Consider the following 18,229-nt stretch of genomic DNA (forward strand, 5'->3'; position numbering starts at 1 on the left):
ATAGAAAGGACATGAAAGCTGCGGAAAGCATATATCCAGAATATAAACTATAATTTTGAGAAGAGACACTGTGATGCTGGGACTACTTCCAAAGGAAGGATGAATGATTAAAATGTAATTGAGAGGTTTAATGTAATGAAGGGCTCTGATAGAGTGGTTAGGGTAAGTTGCTGAAAATAAATGGCTTAGGCTGTTCACTGATTTAAAACACATACAACTATATTATTCTGTGTTTTGCAAGTTTGTATTTTTCGAAACACTTAAGCAGATCAAAGCCATTCCAGCCAATATTGACACATTGACCTATATCAATAACCAACAAAGTTACAGATGGTACAATTAACCGTACAATCATGTGGCACTCATTCGCTAAATAAACTACTCAGAGGAGAAGTCTTCAGCATGACAATTTGGCTTCATCCAAGACCTCTTGCCTTTGAACCTTATCAGATCCATGATCCAAATATGGACAAATGAGCTGAATTCCAGAGGTAGATGAAAGTACTGCCCTGGAATCAAAGCATCATGGAGGCTGGCAAAATTGAAGTCAACCGAAACAGAGAGAAAACTGTCCCCTGTCTGGAATTATTCCCCCACAAAGTCAGATAACTATGGTTGGCACAAGGCAATCATCTCAGTCTCAGGACACAGTAGAAACCCGTCAGGGTAGTGTCAAAGGCTCAACAATCATTGGCTGCTTAATCATATCATTATATAACAGCTAATTTAAACACATACTCTGCACCAGTATTATAAAAGAGGGGTTCTTTACTTAACTGGCAACAATTTTTTATAAACTTAAATGGCAAACTGTGATGTAGAGGAAGAAACCATGAATATTCATTCAAAGTTGCTGACCATCAGAATATTGTCATAGAACGTAACTCCGGATCTGGGTTACGAGTCAAGTACAAGAAACTCCTACTGCTAACCTCCCTTGGCCACGTAACATCAATTACTTGCCTTCCAGACACAAAAGGGATCTTTTTCCTGTTTGTTGTTATTCGAATTCAGGGGCTTTGCTCAGGCAGTCCACGTAGGCATCCTGCAACTTTGTGTACACTTTATTGCCATTTCACAGATTCCTAGTCACTGTCATTGGCTACAGTCCTCAATATTCATGTCTATTGGTCTTCAGTACCTGTATTATTCTTCCTGGCTTTTTCGCCACCATGAGGCCACCTACTCAAGTTCAGGCTTTCTGCCTTTCCATTTTTTATCGTTTGCCCACGACTATGGTCTTCATCTCTCTCAGATTGCCAAAGTCATCTTTCCCCACCTATTTCTATCTGCTGTTGGATGCCTGCTAAAATTAGGCTGGAAGTGAGGATGATAATTGATTGACAGATTTTGATCTACAAAAGGTGTCAAAGGTTATGAAAGAGTCAGACAAGAAAATGGTGTGAACACCAAAATCAGATCAACCATGATCTTAGTGAATGGTGGAAAACTCAATGGATTGAAAAAAAAATTACCATTGATCTAACTTCTTCTCATCAGTGTGTTCAGTTCCATTCATAATTCCTCAGGGAATGAAGCAGCCCATTTCTGTCTGCAACAAGATCTGCATCATCTTTAGATCTGCGCTAGCAGGCAGCAAGTAAAATTTATCCACACAAGTGCCAGATAATTACCAATGCAAACAGAAGAGAATCTAACCATCTCCCTTGACACTTAATAGCAGATTTAATAGTGATTTGGAATGGAACATGCAGGGGGTAGTATTCCCATGTATCTGCTGCCTTGTCCTTCTAGATAGTATCTTCCAAATCCACAAAAACGTCTATCTAAGGATTTTTGCTGAATTCCTGCAGTTCATCTTACAGATAATGCTAATTAGCATCAGTGGTGGATGTTTGTGGATGAGGTGCCAATCAAGCAGGCTACTTTGTCCTTGATGGTGTCAACCTTCTTAAGGGCTGCTGGAGTTGTACCCATCAAGTCAAGTGGGGTGTATTTCATCTCACTCCTGATTTGTACTTTATATATTGTGGACAGTCTTTGATGTGTCAGGAAGTGAGTTACGTGCCACAATATTTCTAGCTTCCGACCTGTTCTTGTAACCACTGTGTTAATGTGGCAAGTCCATTTAAGTTTCTAGTCAGTGGTAACCCCCAGGATGTTGATTGTGGAAATTCAATAATGGTAACACCATTGAATGTCAAAGGACAGTGATTAGATTGTCTTTTATTGGAGATGGTCTATGCCTGGAATTTGTGTGTGGTGAATGTTATTTGCCACTTGTCAGCCCAGGCCTGGATAATGTCAAGATCTTGTTGCATTTGGACATGGACTGCTTCAGTATCTGAAAAGTCACAAATGGTGCTGAATATTGTGCAATCATCAGCAAACACCCCCACTTCTAACCATATGATTAGCGGGAGGGTAATAAGTGAAACAGCTGATGGTTGGGCCTAAGACACTACCCTGAGGAACCTCTGCAGACATGTCCTAGAGCTGAGATAACTGACCTCAAACAATCACAACCATCTTCCTCTGTGCCAGGTTTGACACCAACCAGCAGAGAGTTTTTCTCCAATACCCACTGATTCCTGTTTTGTTAGGGCTCCATGATACCACACTCAAAAGCGGCCTTAAGGTCAAGGACTGTCACTCTCATCCTACCTCTGCAATTCAGCGCTTTAGTCCATGTTTGGACCAAGGCTGTAATGAGGTCAGGAGCAGAGTGGTCCTGGCAAAACCCAAACTGGGCGTCACTGAGCAGGTGCTGCTTGATAGCACCTTCCATCACTTTACCGATGATCAAGAGTAGACTGATGGGGCTGTAATTGGCTGGGTTGAATTTGTCCTGCCTTGTCCTGTGAGAAGGACATATCTGGGCATTTCCTACATTGTAGATGCCAGTATTGTAACTGTACTGGGACTGCTTGGCTAGGGGATTGGCACATTCTGGAGTTCAAGTCTTTGGTGTCGGGGCCCATAATCTTTTTCAGTATCCAATACCTCCAAATATTTCTTGATCTCACATGGATTGTGTTGAATTGGCAGAAGACTGGTATCTGTATAATGGGGAGCACTGGAGGAGGCTGAGATAAATCATCCACTGGCACTTCTGATGACCCATTCTAGGAGATGGTGCTGTATCTGAACTTAGAGGCTACACCCATAGGGATCAACCCACTAATGACCTGATGCTATTTCTGATCTATTGTGGCTCACCAACGCTTTTCTTTCTTTTGGTCTCAATTTTCTGCTCACCTCCCTCTAGCAGGTTCTCTGATGGTGCTCAATAACATCAATACAAGGAAAGGTCTGTTCATTGAACACCTGTTGTATCTGACAATATTTTATACAAGGATCATTTAACATTATCCCTTTTACTGGCTGGAATATACAGGAAATTTTACATGAGATGTATCTCATAGTAACATAATAACAAGCGTGCATCAGAACTGATGTAAATAAAGAGGAACATTTACAAGTGACAAAGAAATGAGAATCTTTAGATGATGGTTAAGCATGTACTTGTTGATGACATATGTAAAATATAAAATGGTATAGTTAAGTCCAGAGTATTATGTAACTAGGGTGGCATGAAAAATGTATAAAGTTAAAAGGTAACTTTGAAATAGATTAAAATAATCTTCACTTAATATATGGTGAAATATTTAAAATAAGTGATAGAGGGCAAGATATTAGGGAATTTAGTTTGTTGCCTGGGTATATAATGGGAAAGTAAGGGGGTTACAGAGGTAAACGTCAATGGGCTGAATGGCCTCATCTTGTCCTTGACATTTCTGATGTCTATATATAAATATAGTTCTCTTCAGACTACACTTGCTAGAATAAGATTATTAATAGGCAAAGGGAAATGTCACAGCTGTGAACATGTTAGCAAAATAGAACACATTGATCACAGAGGAGAGATTTTCATGATAGAACACAACCTAAAGAAACATTATTTTAACAATTGCGCTGTTCTTTTGATAATTAGGTTTAAAACTTTTTAATGTTCAGGAATCTATTTGTTTTATACCTTATTAATGGTTAAAGGTTGTTAACAAAACCAAATAAATACAGGCTTCAAGCTTGGCTCTGTGTGTAGCATTCCCAATCCTATATCACAAGATTGTGGGCTCAAGTTCTGTTCTGAGCATAGAGCATAGACAGATACTCTGATGCAGTCCTGAAGGAATGATCCCTACTACTTTTTGGGTGAATTGAGTGGATCCTTAACATGATTTCAATGAAGGAAAGGGAGTTCTTTGGGTGTTCTGGTCAACGTTGTTGGCATCAAATGATAAAAAGTTTCATCAGGTTGTTTGATACAACTGGGCACCAAATGACTGCTGCATTTTCAAACCTCAAAACAATGAATTATACATAAAGTATTTTGGAAGGATTCTCTGTGATTTTGATGCACATCTCTTTGGTTGACATTTGTTGGGGAATAATGCATTTTCCATTTCAGGCATCCAGTGTCAAGATCAATATGGATTGACCTGAGAGTGCTTAATGCATCAGAACATTTACATGGTTCCTGATTTATGAATAATGATGCTCTTTGGGAGATTCTTTAAAGTCTTATGGCTGGCAGACTTGTGAATATTTTCATGCTATTACACATTGGTATGATGACACAAACAATGGAATAAAGTTCACATCATCACAATTTTCAATAACTAATGGCAATAAACAGGATTGTATTTTTGCCCAAACCCTATTTGTTATACAAATTACTGCATTATTCAAGAACGGAGTTAAGTGAAATGTATATTTTATACATTGGAGAGTTGCATATTATACAATGGCCTACTTGATTCAAAAATTAATACTTTAATGTTGAATGTTCTTTGTCAATAATTGCATGTTTAAATGCATGCAGATATAGATTGTCAAACAATAAGTTTTATTGTCAAACTCCTTTGAGACATAGTTGTACACTACTTCTCTTACTTCCACAAACAGATCATCCCAGTAATCCATTTTCTGTTCCCAAGGGGTTAAGTAACAACTCGTTTCCAGGGGATCCTTCTCTTAGCTTACTTGACCCCTCAACTCTGCTGTGGTCTCATGGGGACCCATCCTCACTCCCTCATCAAGCAAATGTGCTCCTCCATTGATGATCAGATCTTCAACCTCCTTTGGCATTCTCTCCCTCCTCCTCCCAGTCACCCCCAAACCTCACCCTCCTTCCCCAGCCTCCTTGAGTAAACATTTGGTCACTATTCCTAATAACTCCTTAGTTTTTGAACCCATTTGTTTTTAACAGCTTGGGACTCGGTTTTTTTTCCCTAAATTATAAGGTTTCCATAAATGGAAGTTTTTTTTATGCATCACCAGTGTTACTCCTGACTTCCTTTACACAGCTCCATGCCAAAACAATTACCTCAAACTAAGCATTTTCCCACATTAACCATCTTGTGGCTTCTGAGTGAAACTACTAATTTAGTATCAGACTTTGGTGGTAAGTACAAGCAGACAATATCACAAATTAATTTTACATTATAGCAAACAGTCAGAAGGGAATTTCCTTGTTTCAGTGCCAACTGGACCCCAGGGATATGTACATTCAACCACCCAGACTTTAAATCTTTAAATCCTTATAAGGACGCTGCATTCATCTCATTTAAGTATCTAGTCATCGTCAATGTTCCTTTGTGACAATAGTTTTGCATATATCTCAGAATATTTTCCATTTAAATTATTTTTCTAATTGCATTACTGAATGATCATTTGAGACAAAACTTTCTCCCTCAATTTCAATTTTGTCCCCAAATTACATTTCGGTTAAAAAGAAAATTCTGCATCAAATTGAACATACTCAGTGGAATTCAAAATGCTAGTTGTGGTAAAGGGGAGGATGGAATGTCTTAGCACCAATTTGTGAATATGTTGATAATAGTTCTACAGGATTCTGAAAATATAGACATTATGAACATTCCATTGTCACCCTGTAATTAGCTCCTAAAGACAAACTAAAAACCAAATTGCAATCATAATCGTAAACCGGCTTCGAAAACGTCCACCATCCATTTCCTTTTCCAACAAGGGACACAGCGAACAATACTGAGTCACTGAAGATCAGGGTGCACTTTTCTCTGAATAATGAGCCAGCCAACTATATTTTGTTTTTTTTTAAGCAATCTCACAGTTACAATAACAAGGTGCCACCCACAACCATTACTTCCCAAGTCAGAAATATCTGCTGCTTGTCTCCTGGTTGCTGCATGTCTCACCCTGATACCAAGCACTATAATTTCAAGAATATTTTCTAACAGCTTAACCCACTACCATTCACTGTCTTCACTTTCTTTCTGGAACGGTGGTTCTCGCATCCACAACCCTGTTCTAAGTCTTTCCTTCTGGCAAGGTCTCACATACAATAACAGAGATAATAATTAATCTATAGATCTAGCAGACTTACAAGCTTAAAAAAACAGCTTTCAACTCAATGGAAAATTCACCAGTATGTTCCAAAATATATTTAGCTATGGTACAAATAAAATGAAGAATTAAAAAATCTCAACATTCAAGAATACAGATAAGTCATGGACTGTCATAATTAGCTACTTCTAACTCTTTACATTATTGAAGTACAGTCAGATCATATGGTGTTTATAATATCCACATAAAGGAACGTCCAATGCTGTTTAAAACTCCACAAAGTAACCAGTCAAAGTTAAAAATCACACAACACCAGGTTATAGCCCAACAGGTTTAATTGGAAGCACTAGCTTTTGGAGTGCTGCTCCTTCATCAGGTAGCCCCAAAAGGTAGTGCTTCCAACAAAACCTGTTGGACTATAACCTGGTGTTGTGTGATTTTTAACTTTGTATGCCCCAGTCCAACACTGGCATCTCCAAATCATGTAACCAGTCAAACAGCCAAGTTATTCCCAACTCAACAGAATGTGAAAGAATTTACAATACCTTGCAGCCTCTGGAGTTCATGCAATCAATAGTTCGTTTAATGGCCAAGTTTGGTGGCTCAATCAGCTCCACTTGTGTTTTGACGCTGTTCTCAAAGTAGGGACCAATCAGAATATAATTCTCTCCAAGCTGATCTACTGTCAACTTGGTTTTGGTTTGGATGACAGTATAGATACCACCGACTAGAACAGAAAAAAAAGTCAGAATTGAACAAAGGGAAATTATACTTCAAGACCTATATATTCTCACAAACGAATGCAATAAAAATAAGTTCATTTGACTACATCTTCCAAAGGTCATGCATCAAGTACCATCTCATGGATTCTGGCCACACCCATTCAAATCACTACAGGGAAATCTCCAAATATATTTAACAGTGTAAATAATAGACAGCGGCACAAATGTCTCACAACTCAAAATTTAACTGATTCACAGTTAAATTGTATTTAGTTACTCTTTACAGGACTGATATTTATCTAATATCTACAAAAGATTAGCAAATCTCCACAGAGAATGGATCAGAATGTCATCACTAGCCTGCAACACTTCTTATGTAATGATACAACACTCAATTCCTCCCCTTGCCGTGGCAAAATATCACTTTAACAACAAATACATATTTAACTTACAACCTTCACTTCTATTTCTTGATGTTTTCCCATTTTTCCAACTGTGCAAATTGTGCTTTGATATTTTTCCAATTGATAAACAATTGAAATGATCCATATTTCATATAGTGGGCTACTTAGAGTAACTTTCAATGCTAGACCTAAGTCAGACGTAAAAAACGTTTGAATTTCATGATATTCCAACTCTATCACTGAAGAGATTATTTACTCCTCACTTTAATGCCATTCTGTAGGCCCCAAACTTTTCATTATTCTTTCACGGAATATGTTTGTCAATGGCAAGGCCAACTATTGTTGACCATCTCTAACTGTCCTGGAGAGGAAGGTGGTGAGCTATATTGGTGAACTGCTACAGTGTACTTGTGCAGGTATAACTCATGGTGCTTTTAAATTTTGACATAGCGACAGCGAGGGAACAGCAATATTGTTCCAAGTCAGGATGGACTGTGGCTTGAAGGAGATCTGGAAGATGGTGGTGTTCTGATCTGCTGCCACTGTCCTCAAGTTTGGCAACTATCAGCAGTGCCTCCATGAGTTGCTACAGTGCATCATGAACATGGTACACACATTGTGCATCCGTGGTGGAATGACTGAATGATTAAAGTGGCAAATCAGACGCCATTCAAGGAAGCTGCTTTGTCCTGGATGGTATCGACTTCTAGCTTTGTTTAGACCTGCAAGTCTAGAATATTCCATCATTCCTCACCTGTCTTATCGATGGTGCATTGGAGATAGCTGACAAAATTCTTACCACAAATTTCCCAGCCTTCTCTTGTAACCAAAAGTTTATATGCTGGTCCTACTCAGTTTCTCATTGGTGGTAATACCAGCATGTCAATAAAGGGGGAATTCAGAGACAGTCATGTTATTGTATGTTACAAGGATATTCTAAGTTCTCTCATATTAGAGATGGTCATTGCCTAGCTTTTGATTGGTGTGAATTCCATTTTTCCCATTAGCCTAAGCCTGAATGTTGTCCAAGCCTTGCTACATGTGGACATGGTCTGCCTCAGAACCTGAGGAGTCATGAATGGTGCTGGAAAAATTGTGCAATTATCAGTGACCATCAATAAACATCGCCACTTTCTGACTAAATAAGGGAGGGAAGGTCACTGATGAAACAGACGGTTGGTTGGCCTCACGAATGCACTGCTATGCCTTTGCAACAATGGCCTGGCACTGAGCTAATTGGCCCCCAATAACCATAACAAACTTCCTTCATGCTGGGCTGTGTCCACCACTGGAAATTTTTCCTTCTGATTCTTATCAGCTTTAATCCTTGATGTCACAGTCAGACAAACGTTGCCTTTTGTGTCAATGGCAGACACTTTCACCTCACGAATGCAGATCTTTTGTCCAAGCTTGGACCAAGGGGTTGTAATGACATCAGAGCTAAGTGACACTGGCAGAACTCAAACTGAGTATCAGTGAGCAGACAGTTGCTGAGCAAGCATTGCTAGTCAGCACTGTTTATTACCCCTTCCACAATCATTCAACTGATGATCGTGAGTAAGGTGATGGGACAGTAATTGGTAGATTGGGAGTGCCCGGTATTCTATTGTTCCTTCCATTATCTTCACTGTCTCTCATTTCTCTATGTCCTCCTTATTACCACTTTATTTCAGACCAAGCTTTTAACCATCCTCTCTGAGATCTTCAAGTCTTTGGAACCATGTCAAGCTTTGTTCAATTATCTTTCTGTGAAGTGCCTTGTAAATCTTCCTACATAAAGGCACTTCATTAATTCAACTTGTTGAAATTATTCATATTGTAAGGACCATACTGTAAGATTTCGGAAGCATTAAAACCAGATAATGTATCTTTTATAGATTTTTTAAAAATATAGCTCTCTCCTGGGTTTGAAAAAAGATCAGCAAGTTTTATTTCACATTAAGTGAATCATTTCAGTAAAACTAGCACTTAAAAAAAGCCAAATCAATCTTTATAGACCTGGTAGCCCTGACTCCTATCCCCAACCTATGCAAATCTCAGTCTGACGGATGCCAAAAATGGATTACAACATTGCTGGGATAGGAAGAGGCTAAATGAGTCAGGTTTCCCAATCTTGTTCAGTACCAAGTGACACTTCTTGGGGCATGGACAATCAATGAAATTGGATAGAAATGATCAGGTAAAGCTTTGATGTCCCCTTCTGTTGATATCTAACCAACTATCAATGCTTAACTTCATATATGAAGAATAATCAGCAAGGTGAGGCAACCATCAGCAATGGAAGTAATGACCTGAAGGAATTAGGCTTTTAAGAGAAAGAAAGGGAAAAAGCTCAATTGAAAAACAAAATGTTAAGATCTGAAGTGTCCTCATGAAAGCAAAATTCTTTGAACTAAAAATCCATCTCAATCCAAACACCACAAAAATATAAGTTACCATTTCAGGTATTTATCTTCAGGGCTAATTTTTTTTAACATTATTTACAACTTCCTCTGAAAACATTTTCAACTCTCCCGTTTTTTTTCAAAAGTTTCTTTCTCAAACCTAGCACAGCCCCTGTGGTGCTGCTCATTCGAGGTGGAGGGTATGTTGCTTTGTACTGAGAAGTATGCGACATCACAGAAAATACCCTAACTATTGAGTCAGTTGGACAAACAATAATTAACCACGCATGTATCAAAAACTAAAAATCACCTTAATCAACAGCAAGGAAGACATTGATTACAGTGTGTAGCCAGTAACATTTGACAGCAGCAGTCTCATATTTCAGTTTCAGTATGCAACTTTGCATACCTTGACACGGTCCTGTCCCCCTTAGTCCAAGAACTCCCCACCTACGTTCAGGACACCACCTATACCCTCCACCTCCTCCATGATTTTCACTTCCCCAGTCCCCAACGCCTTACCTTCACCATGGATATCCAGTCCCTGTACACCTCCATCCCTCATCACGAAGGGCTCAAAGCCCTCTGCTTCTTCCTTTCCCGCCGTATCAACCAGTACCCTTCCACTGACACCCTCCTTCGACTGACTGAATTGGTCCTCACTCTGAACAACTTCTCTTTCCAATCCTCCAAACCAAAGGAGTAGCCATAGGCACCCGCATGGGCCCCAGCTATGCCTGCCTCTTCGTAGAATATATGGAACAGTCCATCTTCTGCAGCTACAGTGGCACCACCCTCCTCCACTACACTCCTTTTCCTCCACTACATCGATGACTGTATCGGCGCTGCCTCGTGCTCCCATGAGGAGGTTGAACAGTTCATCCACTTTACTAACACCTTCCACCCCAATCTCAAATTTACCTGGACCGTCTCAAATTCCTCCCTTCCCTTCCTAGGCCTCTCCATTTCTATCTTGGGCGACCGAATCAACACGGACATTTACTATAAACCGACTGACTCCCATAGCTATCTAGACTACACCTCCTCCCACCCTGCCCCTTGTAAAAACGCCATCCCATATTTCCAATTCCTTCGTCTCTGCCGCATCTGCTCCCATGAGGACCAGTTTCAATACCAAACAACCTAGATGGCCTCCTTCTTCAAAGACCACAATTTCCCCCCAGATGTGGTCGACGACGCTCTTCACCGCATCTCCTCCACTTCCCGCTTATCCGCCCTTAAGCCTCGCCTCTCCAATCACCACCAGGACAGAACCCCACTGGTCCTCACCTACCACCCCACCAACCTCCATATACATCGTATCATCCATTGTCATTTCCGCAACCTCCAAACAGACCCCACCACCAGGGATATATTTCCCTCCCCTCCCCTATCAGCGTTCCGAAAAGACCACTCCCTCCGTGACTCCCTGGTTAGGTCCACACCCCCCATCAACCCAACCTCCACTCCCGGCACCTTCCCCTGCAACCGCAAGAAATGCAAAACTTGCGCCACATCTCCCCCCTTACTTCCCTCCAAGACCCCAAAGGGTCCTTCCATATCCACCTGCACCTCCACACACATCATTTACTGCATCCACTGCACCCGATGTGGCCTCCTCTATATTGGGGAGACAGGCCACCTACTTGCGGAACGTTTCAGAGAACACCTCTGGGACACCCGGACCAACCAACCCAACCACCCCGTGGCTCAATACTTCAACTCCCCCTCCCACTCCACCAAGGTCATGCAGATCCTTGGACTCCTCCATCGTCAGACCATAGCAACACGACGGCTGGAGGAAGAGCACCTCATCTTCCACCTAGGAACCCTCCAACCACAAGGGATGAATGCAGATTTCTCCAGTTTCCTCAGTTCCCCTCCCCCCACCTTGTCTCAGTCCCAACCCTCGAACTCAGCACCACCTTCCTAACCTACAATCTTCTTCCTGACCTCTCCGCCCCCACCCCCACTTCGGCCTATCACCCTCATCTTAACCTCCTTCCACCTATCGCATTTCCAATGCCCCTCCCCCAAGTCCCTCCTCCCTACCTTTTATCTTAGCCTGCTTGGCACACTTTCCTCATTGCTGAAGAAGGGCTCATGCCCGAAACGTCGATTCTCCTGCTCCTTGGATGCTGTCTGACCTGCTGCGCTTTTCCAGCAACACATTTGCAGCTCATGTTTCAGTTGCCAGGGTTACATAGGACAGTCATTTAGGAGGATTTTATAGCAGGATAATAAAACTGCAAGAATATACGTGATTACACTCATTCAGCCCAAAGTCTGTTTATAGTCCATGCAGGATTAGAGATGGTGCAAATTCATGAATTGTTGGAGACAGTAAAGATAGGACGAGTAAACTTTGTTGTGAATTAATTTTACATCCACCTACTTACGAATATTACATTTATATTCTAGACCCAGCAGTGCCAAGTAACATGTGGCTCTTCTGTTGATCTGATATGGTACTGACATTTCAAAAATGATTTGATGGCATTTGGCTCGGTGTCAAGATGAGTACAGCAGTTGTGTGTTCAACTCCAAGTGCGAAGTGCCATTTTATTTGTATGTAGAGTTTTGGACAGTGAAGTTTACAAGTAAGACAGGAAGTTGACTGGACTTAAATAGAGGGAACAGCAACAAGCAGAGAGTCTAACAGTAAGCATGCTGGTGACAGAAACCTTTACTACTGCCACGATCAGGGAATTTTAACTTTCAAAGTAACACTCATAACAACAATGACTACTCTCCAAAAAACAAATCGCATTGACTCTAAGGCACTTTGGATTGCCCTGAGGTAGTGAGTGGTGCTATGTATCTATACATTTGTCTATTCTCTGATGGACTGTGGGGCTTCAAAATAAATTATATGAGATTTTGCGAACTCAGGTTCAATATTGTTATTTCCTCAAAGTTAGGACAAAACACAAAATCTACTGTAAAATAACACTTTTAAATTATATATTTAAAAACCTTCACTGAACAATCTGCTGTATGATTTTGCAATATGATTATTTCAAAACAAAACTCTCCCTGAAACAGAGGTGAGTCAAAATGGGGTGAAATCATAGGTATACAGAACAACCTCGATTATCTGAACGCAACGGGCAGGGAGTCTTTTATTTGGATAACGTTTTTACATGACCATGAAATCTTGTTCGGATAATCCGAAATTCGGATAATTGATGTTCAGATAACTGGGGTCGTTCTGTACTTTAAGCATGTTTTAATTCTTGGCACTTAATGGAATCCGGGGTTGAGGACATTCACAAAAGATTTTAAAATGTTGATGTTGAGCTACATTTTGGAATGATATTCTTCAAATAATTTCTAAACGAAAGTAGAATAACACAAATAATTATGATACTGGAAATCTGAAACAAAAACAGAATTTGCTGAAGGAATTCAACAGGTCTGGCAGCATCTGTGGAGAGCAAATAAAGTTAATGTGTGGAGTCCAGCGACCCTTCTTCGAAACATTAACTCTGCTTTTTCTCCACAGATGCTGCTAGATCAACTGAGTTCCCCAGCAATTTCTTCAAACAATTGTGTTGTTGTGCCTTTAAAAAGATACAAACTTTAGATCTGCTCTAATATTCATGTTACACCCCTACACAGCTGGGAGCAGCAAAACAATCTCCATGAAACAATTAACATTGAATTTTATACTTGAACGCAGGTTACACAATACAAGAGTATATCTTCGAAATGTGAAACATTGTTGAAAATAGTAGCATAGCTGCTATAATTATTAACAGAAGACAACCAATTTATTTTTATTGTTCCAATTTGTTGCTGAAAATACTGCAATTTGTAGAAACGGTTAACCACTTTCAACTTGAGTCCATCATGTCCGGGCAACTCTATTCTGAAATGTACCAATAGTGACACTGCCATGTTCTCAGTAATACTGTCAGAGAAAAGAGAGGGGAAAACAACTTTGGTGGGGGCATTTATGCATCAGCTGCTGATCCACTGCAGTCTTTGCACTGATTTCGGTTTGGTTCTTGCTAAAATCTTTTTAACCTCCTGCATTTATTTAAAAAATACAAAACATCAAAACATGTATTTTGCAACATTTTGAAAATCAAAATGCAAAATGAAAATTAGGTTTTATCAATCTGATCAATCTTTATGGGGTATAAAGGAGTTTTAGAATTATCACTGCAGCTTCGTGGCTGATCTGTACCCATAAACTGATGCTTGGAGCAAAACACTCCTCCTATTTCAAGTTAGTATTCGGTCTGCAATATCATCTGTTGCTAAATTAGATGTATGTGTCTTATGACTAATCAGAAATGCTGATCAGGATGAAGTCTGACACTCTCCCCACTGCTAACCATTCAGAATTAGTGAATTGCAATGAAATTGATCTAAATTACATGTTCAACATTATCGCTCTCAATCATGCAATCACATTTAATTGAATCATCGTTTTCCCAAATTCCAGGAATTGAAAACTTTAAAACTTATTACATTCCTTTCCCACCTCAATCTACAGATGTTCAAAATTATTACTTGCTGTCACCCATTCACTATTCATAATTTATCTTAGTTTCTATTTTACTGCATGTAACATCTACATAGATTTTTAAGGGGAGTCGATGACTTAATGGTATTATTGCTGGACTGTTAATCCAGAGACACAGATAACATTCTGGGAACCTGGGTTCAAATCTCAACATAGCAGATGGTGAAATCTAATTTCAACAAAAGTATCTGGAATTAAGTGATGACCATGAACCAATTGTCAGGAACAACCTACTTGGTTCACCAATGTCCTTTAGGGAATGGGATTGACCTATACATGACTCCAGGCCCACAACAGTGTGATTGACTCAACAATTACAGATGGGCAATAAATGCTGTTTTAGCCAGCAATACCCTCATCTTATGAGTGTATTTTTAAAACGTACAAGATAGTCCTATGGAATGGAGAGGGTGGAAAGGAAAATGGAAGGCTCTCCTTCAGAAAGGAGAGTTCATTTATAGTCAATATTGCTAGAATCCTCATCCCAAATGCACCTGACATTCATTGGTGGTTCCTTTCATAATGAGGTCTGTTCTATAGGCCTTGTTCTTTTTTGAATTTGTTCATGGGATGTGGGCATCTCTTGCTAGACCAGCATTTATTGTCCATCCCTAATTGCCCAGAGGGCAGTTAAGAGTCAACCACATTGCTGTTGGTCTGGAGTCACATGTTGGCCAGACCAGGTAAGAATAACAGATTTCCTTCCCTAAAGGATATTAGTGAACGAGGTGGGGTTTTTTCCAAATAACAATGGTTTCATGGTCATTATTAGACTCAATTCCAGATTCAAATTCCACCATCTGCCATGGCAGATGGGTCCCCAGAACATGAGCTGAGTTTCTGGATTAACAGTCTAAAGATAACACCACTAGGCTATCACTTCCCCAAACTGAAAGAAATGCCCAAGTGATCTATTGTCCAAGACACTGAACCCTAGATCAGATACGGACAATAGTACAAACAAGACATACATGTCCGAATGCTCACTAATTTTGCTGGTTACATTTCTTCTTTATTTCTTTGATCTATTCTCCTGAAGGCACTAACTTTATTCTTGTAAAACTAGTGATCGTGTAAACATCATTTGCCTTATAAATTGGGTGAGTAACTCATCAATGGACTGACCAGAGATCCAGACCCACAATTCCCTCATCTTCCCAACCCAAAAACACACAAACCTCAGACACCAGCACAAGTTTAATATGCAACAGTACACCCAACTAAGTCACAGTCATTGTTCTGGCCATTCATATTTAAATGTTCTGGCTTTACATAAAGAGTTATTATGTAGTGAAATAACTTTATTACAAATTTAGTTGGTGAACATATTGCTCAATGGGGAATGACTCCACAAACCAAAGAAGCCTCAGAATGAATTCTGAGTTTGTGCACAGCTTGTTTAATTAACCAATCTGCCAACAGTCACTGTTTCAAGTCACACATCAAGAACAGCCATTGGGATAAGAGGTTAGGAGATAGTTAGAATTAATGGAGCTAAATTCCAGTGTGGCTAACAATCCCTGGTGGGCAGAAGAAAAAGGAAGATCTCCTTACAAGATAAAATAAAGTTCATTAGCACCCACTATCTGCTTAAGTCTTAAATGTGTTGTCACCTACCTTCATTTTGACAATTAAGCCAAAATCATATATACAAGCAGCCTGTACAGTGGCACTCAGAGTTCTCTCTTGTTTCATTGTGTCAAAATGGGAAAATGCCAAGTTGAAACTGGACACGTTCCAGCAGGGAAGAGATCTAGCAATATGAACAGTGGCTGGGAGCTGGCTATTCACATGATCTTGCAGAAACAGGCCCAAGCCTCAGATTGAAAGTAGGGGTATTCTACATATTTTTCTTTGTTAAAAAGAAACTACCTAATACAATCTTTCACAGTAATAGATTATACTTGATATTACACTTGAAAATGTGTTGCTGGTTAAAGCACAGCAGGTAAGGCAGCATCCAAGGAACAGGAAATTCGACGTTTCGGGCCAGAGCCCTTCATCAGGAATGAGGAGAGTGTGCCAGGCAGGCTAAGATAAAAGGTAGGGAGGAGGGACTTGGGGGAGGGGCGATGGGGATGTGATAGGTGGAAGGAGGTCAAGGTGAGGGTGATAGGCCGGAGTGGGGTGGGGGCGGAGAGGTCAGGAAGAAGATTGCAGGTTAGGAGGGCGGCGCTGAGTTGAGGGAACCGACTGAGACAAGGTGGGGGGAGGGGAAATGAGGAAACTGGAGAAATCTGAGTTCATCCCTTGTGGTTGGAGGGTTCCCAGGCGGAAGATGAGGCGCTCCTCCTCCAGCCGTCGTGTTGTTATGTTCTGCCGATGGAGGAGTCCAAGGACCTGCATGTCCTCGGTGGAGTGGGAGAGAGTTAAAGTGTTGAGCCACGGGGTGGTTGGGTTGAAGAGAATCAAGGAGAACATTGATCAAGGTTACAACATCACAAATGGTCCATATATGGGCAACCCAGATCATTACTTCAAAATATGCCAGTAAAAACGACAAGGACACATAAAATGAGTTAAAAAAAAACATATACACGTTCTAAACTCAGAAGAATAACACATTTAGAATAATGATCTGGTTTGAATAGTGGCTAAAACAAAAGATATTCAAGATGTAACGATGGGAAAGCTAGATACATGGTTGCAGTAGTTTTGAAACTTTGTTGTGTGGGGTAATTCCATATTGAAGTACACATTTTAAGCAGAACGTCTGCTACTTGTAGATGATCAGTGCTACAGCTTCAGAGAACAATTGTATTCAGGCAAAACATCAGAAACGTCCTGTTAGTGAGTCAGCAAAACAGGTAAAATAAATGTTACTATACATAATATTACGAGAGACTGCTCACAGCTGGTCTGACGCCAAGACCCAAGCAAGCAGGAAACCTGAGCATTGCCTGGGATTCCTTCAACATTATGTGCAGGATGAGTTTAGATGTGGCGAGGGTGACCTTTTTCTTGTCCTTGACCTTTACATTCTTATCTTGGGAAATATGCAGAATTGAAAAGGGTTTGTTTTTTTTCCTTAAAACTATAATACGCCTGTACCGAAACTCAACAATATTGAAATGTGGTGCTATGGTAATATGACATTTGAAATGTCAGATCAGCAAAGCTCACTTAACAAATAGATCAACGCGTTATTTTTTTTAAAAAAAAATTAAAAACCATACGCAGCGTACGTGTTGCTGCATTGCACGAAGACAGAATGAGGAGCTGCTCCGACAGAGGCACAGCTAGTGGCAGAGTCACCCAGTGAGTGGGGCTTGCTGTTAGTCAGCCTGTCCCGGCCGAGTGTGTTGAGCCGGCCGCCCCGGAGCTTCCTGCAGCCCGAACTGCAGCCCTTACCTTTATTCGCCACCTCCCAGGCCACCTCGAACAGGACAAGGTTGTCGGCTGGGAGTTCTTCCTCGAAGCCGGTGAGCGAACTGTAGGAGGGCGAGCTACTCAGGAAGGACATGGTGCTGAGATCTCAGCGGAATCCGGCTGCATCGGAACTGAAAAGGGAACAACTTGGGAACGAGTGCGAGCGCGGCTGAGCCACGGCACCGAGCCAGCTGCCAGCAGCACCTCGAGCCCCCACCAGGGGGAGCGTCACGGTAAACAAACCGGGAAGCGCAGTGACCACCAGAAACCAGCAGGCGGAGCTGATTTACAGGACCCTCTGGGTCTGCGTTCGGAGCTGAGGAATGAATGTTCTGGGCAAGGGTAATTGGATCCGAAGAGTTAACTCTGATTTCTCTCCATTCATGCTGTCAGACCTGCTGAGATTTTCCCCCCAGCAATTTCTATTTATGTTTCTGATTTTTTAGCATCTGTCGTTCTCTTGGCTTT

The 18,229-nt window shown here is 40.7% G+C and overlaps 1 protein-coding gene across 3 annotated transcripts in view; it reads right to left on the minus strand.

Annotated features, from left to right (window-relative positions):
- The window catches only part of LOC132824409 (glycogen [starch] synthase, muscle-like), a 79,652-nt gene extending 61,685 nt beyond the window's left edge, over positions 1-17,967 (minus strand). For all 3 annotated transcript variants that reach the window (XM_060838844.1, XM_060838843.1, XM_060838845.1), the window contains exons 1-2: positions 17,744-17,967; positions 6,894-7,075 (exon numbers count right to left, since the gene is read on the minus strand). In XM_060838844.1, coding sequence (XP_060694827.1) covers positions 6,894-7,075; positions 17,744-17,855 — 294 coding nt within the window. In that variant the 5' untranslated portion in view covers positions 17,856-17,967. The remainder of the gene's footprint in view (positions 1-6,893; positions 7,076-17,743) is intronic.
- Between the last annotated feature and the right edge of the window lie 262 nt (positions 17,968-18,229).

Source organism: Hemiscyllium ocellatum, chromosome 18 (genome assembly GCF_020745735.1).
Source record: "Hemiscyllium ocellatum isolate sHemOce1 chromosome 18, sHemOce1.pat.X.cur, whole genome shotgun sequence".
In the NCBI taxonomy this organism is placed as follows: domain Eukaryota; kingdom Metazoa; phylum Chordata; class Chondrichthyes; order Orectolobiformes; family Hemiscylliidae; genus Hemiscyllium; species Hemiscyllium ocellatum.